Here is a 10,817-nt window from a genome sequence, read left to right as displayed (position 1 = left end):
AGGAGTAGATGAAGCCTCCAAGGAGCCTACTGATATGCCAGGTCAGTATTTTTGTCTTCCAGTGTTTCATTTATGCTGTTTTTAGGTCCTTCGGGTATAAATGGAGGAGAGGGATAGCTGGGTCAAATGTTGGTTCCATTCCCAGTTTTCCAAGGAATCTCCATACTGCTTTCTATATGCAACAAAATGAAATTAAGCCCCTATCTCTCACCATGCACAAACTCAACTTAAAGTGGATTAAGTATCTAGGAATTAAACCAGAGACCCTGTGCCTAACAGAAGAAAAAGTAGGATGTAATATCCATCATGTTGGATTAGGTTTCAACTTCCTTAATAAGACTTCTATAGTACAAGAATTCAAATAAAATAAAATAGTTAAGAACTATTTGGTTTTGCTAAACTTTTGCTCTATATGAGTAAAAAAGAGATTTTTTTTTTCTCTTTAATTTTGTGAACTTTCTGCAAGAGAATGGGCCATTGGGAGCACCGTGAAACTTTGGTCATGCACACCATTACTTTCATTTAGGTGTTTCTTACCCCACAATTGAATTTGGAGGAGTAGATGAAGCCTCCAAGGAGCCTACTGATAGGCCAGGTTTTTGCCTTCCAGCGTTCCATTTAAGACTACCAATAAACTATGGAAAGGCATTGTCTGTGTGTTGTAGGTCAATCTGGACAATTTATGCCTCAATTTAGTTTTCATGATTGGGTGGATACATATTTTAGTATTTATTTTTTAGTTTTTTTTTTTTTTTTTGGTTTTCAAATAGCATTTATTATGGAGAGCAAGAAATGAGACTCTTTAGAACAAATGTTTTTTCAAGTTTCCTGTATTTTTGTAAAGCAAATAGGTAAGTAACTTCTATAAGAAGCAAAGCTAAATTTGCTAAGTTCTCTGTAAAGGACATCAGAGCCCTCCTCTACCTGGCAGGGGCATTTCACAGCTTAGTCAATTGTTTGCAATGTGCTCTGACGCCCCAGATGAAAGGAGCCACTTTCCCGCCCAGCGCTATTGCCAGTGTGTCTTCAGCTGCCAAGGAGAAGCTGATTCAGAATCTGCCTCCAACATCCAAGACCCGCCTGTGCTTTGTAAGTGGAGCATCAGTGCTTGTTCAATTGTTTGGATATTGTTCAGCTTGCCTGTGATCTAATGAGGTTTATGTTTAAGAGTGGTGCAATGGCAAAAGTAGTCTTTTAAAAAGCGCCCCAAATAGTGTCACAATCGTCAATCAGAGGAAGAATCCGCGGACAAACTAGTGATTTCCTCAACTTCCTTTTGCTTTGCTTTTTTTTTTTTTTTTTTTCTGGAAGATCAAATTTAAATAGCGTTTATGCTTTCTTTCACTGAATTAACAATGGCCGGGAGAAGGTATTTCAATCCCCCTAAAGAAAGCTTTTCTATGATGACAAACCCCTGCACGTTTAGGGGCTCATCTGGTGCTTGGCGGATTTGGGCCGTCAATCAGATGTGTAAGTACTGGCTGGTTCCTGTGCTGTGCTGCCGCTGGAGTTGTATTTATGGCAAAGGCTAAGGTCACTATCAAAAGAAACACGGGCTCACTGTCTCTGAGCTCCTCCTCCGAGCAGAAGAATGTTAAACTAGACATCTGTCTGCGAAAACAATCAACTCAACATGTGCACGCTCTCAAAGGAGGATCTTGTCCTGCCTGTCTCTCAACTTTTGGAAAATGCTTTTTCCTAAATGAGCTTTAGAATTGCAGTCACAAGCCAAACTCTTCACCTTGTGGAGATTTCTATATTCACATAGAAAACACACTTTTGAAATACCACACGTCGTTTATTAAAAGAATCCTTCCACAGTAGCATATTACTTAATGTAATATAACTATATGATACTTGTTTTATTAGAGCTATGATTTATGATGTTTTAAGCACCAATCTTATTTAATTCTTATAACAGTCCTGTGTGATTGGTATTATTTTGGTTTTACAAATGAAGAAACTGAAGCCTTCAGCAAGTCTGGTTATGCCTAAGTGGGGAGACAGCAATCCAGCCTATAGTCAAAGCCAGTGTTGTAGGCACCAAGCTCTCCAGCTATGGTTCTAGAAAATGATATGCTCGTCATTCCTGGGGATGATCTGTTGGTTTAGATAGTATCTTTACAGGAAGAGAAGATGGTAAACATAACATTTGTGGAGATTTTTTTTTCTAGTGGAAGAAAAAAATCAAATTAACATGTAAATTGGCCAGAGGGAAAAAACCATCTTCAATGTTTCCAAATTTATTCTTAGTGGCACATCCTATATGGTATTGTAAAAGAAACAAACAAACAACAACAACAAAAGATTGTCACCAAATGTTAAGGGATTAGGATACTAAAGTACAAATGAAATGAGAACTATTCCTGCCCCAAACCCAGGTGATTACTACTATAGAGATTAGGGTATCAGAGGCAGGGCCAAAACAGGGATGTTCAAGAATGTTTATTAAAAATATGTCATAGCCCATTACTTATAAACATTATGAGGTACTAGAAAATTCCTCAGGAAAAAAAATATATTAATCCTATGACAGAAAAGAGAGAATGGGGTCAGGAGGTGGCAATTCTGGTCTATTCTCTCATTAGAGAGTCGTGTCACCTTAGACAAGTCATTTGACCCCTGCAGACATCAATTTTCTCATCTATGAAATGAGGCTTCTGGTGACTTCCAATTCTAAAACTCTTGAGTTTGTAACTCAAACTTGTCCTTTGCTAGGGGCTCCATTTTTCTTCTGTACACCTTTAAGGGAATTGTCAAGGAACCAACTGGAAAGGTGATTTAGTTCCCACACAAGTGTCTTTCTTCACTTATGTCCTCCTGCTGCTGTTTGTTAGGTCCTTTGTCATTAGGAAACAAGGATAGTGGGAAAGCAAGTAATTTGAATGTAATTTACCAAAGAGTGAACTTTCCATTAATATACAATGTACTTGTGTATACTTAGCCATCTCTTTAACTGTTCTGCTTTTTGTTTACCCTCTGTTAAGTTGCCATTTTCATTTATTGCAAAACTTAAAAAAAAATTGTAACTCTAAAAACCGACATGGATTCTTCTATTCAAATTAGCACAACGCAATACTTTTAGATTTCTTTACCTACTAATTTTCCACATACAATGACTGTCATTATTTTAGTTGCCAGAATTAATGAACTGATACACTTAATGAAACAAAGCCCACAAACTAAGGAGTATATAGCACAATGTAATGTAAGATAATCCTGAAATCTCAGAATCTTTATGCAGAGATTCAATGTTTTCCATTAATGACATCATTGAACTTTGTAGGTATTTATTTTCTTGAAAGTAATAATTTTTTGGTGCCTCTCTACTATACACCTTGTTTTAAAATCATGTTCCTTTTGATATACTTGGCTTATCTGAATTTCTAGACAGACTTTAGCCATGGACAGATACTTCACCAGATGTTACAGAACCATGGAAAATGTTACTGCTTTTTTTATTCCTTAGGCCAATCAACAGGTATGAATTCTGTCCCAAGTGCTTAGAATTTATTTATATTTACATGGAACACGAATGGTACAGGCAAGAATGGAAAGTATGTTGCTTCCATGTGATCACTACCCATTCCAAATACCAGTGTCTGCAACTGGTCATGACCTTATTTCCTGCTGAGCTGAAACTTGGCCTCAGAATCCTTCTCAAGAGCAGTGAATCCAGTTACCATAAGCAAATATCAACCAACTTGCTGAGCAGCCTACAGTTAAAATATCTTCCTAAAAGCATCACAGGTGTCCCTCTTTCTTTTTGATTACAATGTGATTATCTTTCCTGAAATTCTCAAATCTTTTGTGATGTTTTCATTTTGAAAAAAGTCACTTTTTTTTTTTTTGAAAATGAACTTTTATTGAATTAAAAAAAATACCCTGTAATACTTCTACATGCACATTAGGGACTCAATAAATATTTGTATCTTAAGTAACCTTAACACTAGAAATAGAAGACAGAAATATCAAATGGAGCCAGAGGACACTGTCTCACGGATTCCTCTGTTGGGGGGCAGGTCCTTCCAGATATTCATGGAAGAAATCACACACCAAAGGGCCCCAACAGATTAAGCCCTGGGAAACTGGCAGAGCAAAGAAGAAATGTGGAAGTTCCAGTTTCTTTTGTGTTACAAGTTTCCAAAATATGAGGAAATATGCCAAATGCCTTTGGCTTTCAAACGATAATATAGTCTGAATTAATGACTAATGAGGAAACGCCCACTGAGAGTTCATGGACAGTATCTCTCCAAAGGTCAGATCCTGTTGGCAAATGACCAAAGAACCCTTCTTTCTTAAGCTAGCCAACAACTTCTATGGCCAGGAAGCACTTTGCCATCAACTCAGCGAGCGATTAAAAGCATCATTTGAAATTAATCTAACAACTCCACTGAAAATACCAAAACTTGTGCATGAATATTTGATTTGGGTCTCAGACAAGATTTTAAGGGAAATTGTTTTTAAAAAGTAGAAATGTAAAGATAAGCCATTTTTAAAGAATATTAGCTTGTTCTCCTTTACCAGTTTAGTGGATAAACAATAATGCTCTGAGGCTAATTTTAAGGCAAATGCAATAAAATGATATGCATTTCTTCAAATTAAGTGTACATCCTAAAATACTCCTAGTACATTTGTTTTATTTCAGATTTTGAGAATTCCTAAATGAATTAGTCCCTAAATTAATTCTTTAATTAACATCAATATATATAATGATTTTTTCTGATTCCAGTAAATTTCAGCAGAATAAGAAACAACTAATAGGTTCTGATTATTTGTTTAATGCAAGTAAGAATACATTTATATAAATTTAATATTCAATAATATGTTCACCCACCATTTACTGAACACCTGTGCAGCACTGGGAACTTTGATAGATATTGGGAGACAGAGATATAAACAAAATATACGTGGTTTCAACTCTCATGATGTTTTTAAATCTAGTCAGAAATTTTACATTAAATAAATACAGAAACAATTCAACAATTAAGAAAAATACTAAGTGATCAATAAAGCATCTTTCAGTTTACTTTAAAAACTATGGCTTCCTAAATAGAAGAAGTGATTTTATCTAAATTTGATTTGTCCTACAAAATAGCTTCCATTTCAATTTTCAACATACAGAAAATCTATTATAGACACATGAGATTATTTCTAAATGTAAAAATGACAGAAGGAATTTTTTTTCAGGAAAAAGTAGTTTTTTTTTTTTTTTTTTAAGAAATACTTTTAACCAAGACAGTTTCCAGGGGGAATTAATGACTATTTTAGGTTAATGGTCATTGGCTTCATGTTTGGCCTTCAATTAAACTCTGAACTTTAATTATTATGACTTAATTGATTTGGTTATATTTCATGTTAGCATTTCAAAATGACCTTCCTTTTAAAAAATAAAAATTACCCTAACATAGTACCACACGTCTTTGTTGAGCCTGACATTGTCACTACAGTCCACACTAACTTTACCTGTGGTTGAGCCTAGAAGCTGCTTAGTTTGCAAGGTCTCATTGGGGTCCTCTCTATCATTTTTGCCTATGCTGTGAGACAACTCAGGATAAATCCAAGTGAGGGAAAAGAAATGAAAATGAAATATATTTGACGCCATGATTATGATTAAAATGCCAACAAAATCCACCGAGATCCATTTTATTCTAAGTGCAGGGGTTAGACAGTGTTAACAAAAGCTTTGAGTCACACAATTAAACACTGTCAAGTTAAGCTCATTAAAAAATGTTACTATATGTATCTTTTCATTACAAATGACTCCAAATGTTTAGTTGTTCTAGTTAATTAGATGAAAATTTAAATTTCTTACACAGGGAACAATGAGAACAAGCTGGATTTACTTAATCAATGAGCTGGATTTTATATAAAGTAGTATGACACCAAGTTCGGAGAGTGCTATACTGACTGAGACAAATTAAGGCATCAAATGAACATGTCCCCTCCCCCTGTATTGTGGAAAAGTTTAAAAAGTTTTTTTTTTTTTTTTGAAGTACTTTGATCAAGCTTTGAAATCATTTTAGTGGATTCCTATTGTATGAAAACTGTAATTTATAGTGCTTGACCTAAGCAGCTCTTTTGTCTCAGAGCCATATTCAAAACAATAGCAGGAAAGTAAAAAACACAAGGGGAACTCAAGCTGTTCTGGTTATTATTTAATTCATAATTCTATCTTCCTTATTTAATCTTCAGAATCCAGGCATGTTCTCTGATACCAGGTTCAGAATGTATTTAGTGTATATAGGAGGGTTAGTTTTGAGCAATACGATCAGAGGATCCAAACTTTGTCTCAGGCGACCAATTCCTTAACAGAAGGGACTTTACACCGGCTCAGACAGGCGCTTCCCTGTAGAGGGGGACACTGCAGGCACACCCCCATTGTTGCCTTTTCGCTTCCTCTCTAGTTAAGCTTGTTTGTTCCTTAACCCTGATCAAGAATGTGCTGGCCAGGAGAAATTCTCCTCCCATTCTTGTCATAAAATTATAATACTTTGAAGCAAATCAGCTCCCATCAGATCACACGGACAATGGCAAGCTGACCCCGTGAAGAAGGAGCTGAGTCATTTGCTAACTAAATCATAGAGTCATTTTACTATTTTAATTCACAATTTTAATCAGATGAACAACACTCAGGCTGAAAGGAGCTATAAAACCCTACGTGTTTTGTTGGCTCCTTTTGCCAAAACACTTAGTAAAGGCATAAACCTCGTACCGTATTTAATCCTGTAAAATCTGATTACCTTAGTTAAAAGTTTTTATGATCCTACAGGTGCCTCAGAGGAATATTTTGACATGTGATGGATGCTTCTTGGGTTTTGCTTGTCCCTGAAGAGATTAGGCCAATTGTTCCACCCCCCACCCCCACCCCCCACCCCCAACAGATGCATTGGGGCTTAGTTGAGATGTATTTTGATCCTGGGATCTTTTTCTAGAAAGAAAAAGAGCCAAAGGGTAGTGAGATATGCAGAGTAGAAGCCATGTGGAAGGAAACTGGCAAAGGCCAGTGAAGGGAAGATGATCTGAAAGATACGAGCAGCAAAGGAAAGGAACTTGAGGTCCTGAAGATTTAATTCATTTGAAACACATGGTCTGTCCACGGGCACAGGTTAAAAAGAGCAAACCTCTGAAGTATCTTGGCTCAGAAGAGGAAAGCAAACAATGGGTGTAGCTCCCTGGTGAGAGGCGAGTGAATTAACTGTTCACTTGGCACAGTGCATTAATTAGTGTGGCCCATCAGGGACCATTTAGTAGATTACCTCATCAGGGCTCTAAGCAATCCCCTGGTGGCTTGCATGAGTTAATGCACCCCCCAAAGACCAATAATTTATCATCTTTTCCAGGGTGGAATTGTGCCTTGCAGATAATGAGCAGGTACATACACCTATGGTTAAAAGAAAATTATTTCCCCTGGAGGTTCAGCTTTCTATTTTAGAAGCCTGAACCTTCTTTTTTGTGTGTGATTTTAGGAGTGTTTTTGAAGAGTTGCCTTACTAGAAGGCAAAAGAAAAAAGATTCTCAGTTGTTTGTGGTTTTGTTTTGTTTTGTGGGGTTGTGGGGAGAGGAAAGGGTGGTGGGAAGGAGTCCATGAAGTTACCCCAAGTCTCAGTACTGGATCAGCTTAGGTCTGAACCCTTTCCTCTCCTTACTTGAAATGGGTCTCTTGTGTGTTTGTGGGAGCAGATGCTTGGCAAGTCTCTGTACGCCAGAGAGGACATCAGTTAGCATTATGTTTTACACACACTCCTCCTTCCTGGCGTGGCATAATTCATTAGCGCAGTGTGCAGGATGTTCCATAAAACAAGATTTTGCTTTAACGTTAATGTTCTAATGACGACAGCAATAAAAATAAGTTGTCATCCCATGTCTACTATCCAGGGCTGATGTTTATACTGTTTAAATTAAAAAACAAAACAAAACAAAAAAAAAACACATAGAGATGAAACACAGATAAGTGTTTTAACATAAAAGAAAAAGACAAGAAGACTTTAAGCTTCTGATTTGGGAAATTACTCCCTTCCTTCCCACACCCCTCCAATTCACATGTAGTAGATCTAATCAGATTAGTTTTTGTGTGGGAAAAAAGCTTCCTTTTAAGTAACTTGTAACATTATTGCAGCATGTAGTTTGCTGCTAGTTTCTTTCTCTCTTTTAAGGGCCAAATTGTAAAGCTTCACTCATGGAGACAAGGGGGTGTCTTTGGGGACTACCCATGCCTTCCCACAACACATTATGTCAGGGTGCCAGGTAGAAGAATATACACAAAATGCAAGCGCCTTTTTAATTTTTTAATTTATTTGGGCACATTCATCATAAATTTGTTTAATGTAAAACAAACAAATCCTTGACAAGGGTTTAACAGGATTTTCAACATCTGTGCAGATAAATGTAATTTATTCCTCAAGAGAAATAGCAGTGTAAAGCATGCCATGAGCCTGCCTTTAACAGGTTTAAACATTTTTGTTCAAAATGTTTGTGCGCATGTGTGTCGGCACACGCGAATATCAAGGCAATATGGTAGTGTTCTCAAATCATCCTATTTATTCACAAAATCAGCATGATAAATTTTACACTGAAATACAATTTTGCTTGACACCTCTTTATCTCTGTCTTCCTCCCCTCTTGCGATTTCATATTTCATGTAGCAGTCTCACTACAAAGTCTGGTTTGGATTCCAGGTGTTTGTGTACTTTTAAAGGAAAAGCAATGAGCAGAGTTTTGCAAACCTTCTTAGGTACAGAGTGAACTAAAGAGCAGTGCCAAACTTAGTCTTTTGAAGAACCAAGTAATGTGTACAACATAAAGATGTTTCCAATAGTTACATTTTGATTAATATTTCCAAAATCACCTATTTGAATTATAAAAGCTATATTTTATAAGCATGGGGGTAAATATTTTGCTAAACACATTTTTTGATATATTTTTAACTTACCAAAAGATAGGTTTTAATTAATTCATTTTGTTTTAGACTGAAGTCTGGTGTCTGGTCTGGTCTGCAGTATACAAAGGCGAAATTAAAGCGAGCAAATACAAAATATCCTTTATTTTGCTAATTTAAAAATTGCTCCAAGTTTATTCCTAGTATACTTCGGTCCTTTAAAGCTGAACATTTCTAATGTATAAATTATTTGAGTGTCATAAAATTATATGGTATAAAAGGCAGACACAAAGCAGTGTAAGGAATGTGTTTTAAAAAATTGTTGCTCATAAAAATTCTGGCTAAATTAGCACTGACAGCTAGCCATGATTAAAAATAAACTCTGGACAATGCTGGCCCAGAATTTCAGTCCTCTCCCCTCAGCCTCTAAGCCAAAGATGTGTGGCTCCCAGACACAATGTAACCAATGCTTTTAAATGAGATAAATGTAAAATGTTTGGAGTTCAAATAAGCATTATCAAAGAGGAAATTCTCATCAAGTATATTTTTGCAGCTTGGCATAAAGCCACAGAAGCCAGGAAATTGTAAAGCCTGAGCAGAATAAGCATGTGATATAGGCTACCATCTAGGTCGGCTGCAGCCCTGCAGGTGACAGCCAAACTTGGATTCAGACTTTTCTGTCTTCAGCTTTTGTAGGTTTGGCTAGGTTATTCCAGGACAGTTAATGCAAGGATGGGTACCTGTGAGTACACATGAAGAGAAGGGGGTGTGGGATAAATGGAAGCTTAGGGAGGAAAAAAAAAAAAAAAGGAGATGATTTGGTAACTGGGAGGAGAATTGAAAAATCACACCTTTCAGTCTCCACATTTTTTCTTTTGTTCAGTACACAAGGAGAAACCATCCGGAAGGAAGAAAGATTATGACTATCTATAAACTAACTGTTTGACAGAGACAGAAATGCTGATAATGAGTGGGTTATGTCTGTAGTTCTTGGCTGTTCACATCAGCAAGGGATGAAGGAAAACAGAAACTCCTGATATGTTTGTCTAGAGAGGTAGTGGTGAGACCACGGCGGCGAGAGTTCAGCTGAAGTTCAGGGCAGATGTTGCCAGGAGTTTACGCTGCAGGAAAGTAAAATTGCTTCCGGATTTACCTCTTCCTCCAAGCTTCTCTTCCAGGATCTTCAGGGTCAAGCTGTGCTATGGCATAAGGTGACAATGTCTGTGGGGAAACAGGCTTTGAGCAGGATGCCCCTCTCCCGGTTGCAGTCCAACTCCTGGATAAATCCATACCAATAGATGACCAAGCCCGGCCCAAATCTGCAAGAAACACCAGAAAATAACATGCACACATAGTATCAATATAGGTCGTTCCAGAAAAATGTCATTTTGGAGGCACAGATAATATGATTAAATGACTAGGCTGCACAAAGTTGTTTTGGTTGCTATTATTATGAATTAAAGTTGCTGAACTTATACCAAAGAGCTCATTTAATATAGAAACCTTTCTTTTCCAGGAACCTGAAAAATTCAGATGTAGGAACTACCCATAACACCTTTATATAAGGTGTTATGAGCTTGGGCTAATGTGGCTACTTGGCTGACAAGGAAAAAGCCAAAGTATAAACAGTGATAAACTGGGGCATACCTGGCTTGGGATTAATATTTAATTTAATATTTAATTTATATTTAATGGTGCTATTTTAAAAATTAAACTTGTTCACTTTTCTTTTGGTGCCAGGGATTGAACCCAGGAGCACTTAACCACTGACCCACATCCTCAGCCCTTTTTATATTTCACTTTTTTGAGACAGGGTCTAAGTTGTTGAGGCTGGTCTTAAACTTGTGATCCTCCTGCCTCAACTTCCTGAGCTGCTGGGATTATAGGTGTGTGCTACCAGGCCTGGCTAAACTTGTTCATTTTCAATTGAGGAAATGAA

The 10,817-nt window shown here is 36.9% G+C and overlaps 1 protein-coding gene across 5 annotated transcripts in view; it reads right to left on the bottom strand.

The window, feature by feature from the left end:
* Positions 1-8,280: 8,280 nt before the first annotated feature.
* Cdin1 (CDAN1 interacting nuclease 1) overlaps positions 8,281-10,817 on the bottom strand; it is a 217,769-nt gene continuing 215,232 nt past the window's right edge. For all 5 annotated transcript variants that reach the window (XM_026392873.2, XM_026392893.2, XM_026392888.2 and 2 more), the window contains one exon: positions 8,281-10,197. In XM_026392873.2, coding sequence (XP_026248658.1) covers positions 10,068-10,197 — 130 coding nt within the window. In that variant the 3' untranslated portion in view covers positions 8,281-10,067. The remainder of the gene's footprint in view (positions 10,198-10,817) is intronic.

The sequence above is a fragment of the Urocitellus parryii genome, chromosome 6 (genome assembly GCF_045843805.1).
Source record: "Urocitellus parryii isolate mUroPar1 chromosome 6, mUroPar1.hap1, whole genome shotgun sequence".
Taxonomy (NCBI): Eukaryota; Metazoa; Chordata; class Mammalia; order Rodentia; family Sciuridae; genus Urocitellus; species Urocitellus parryii.
This window is presented reverse-complemented; position numbering and strand designations above follow the sequence as displayed.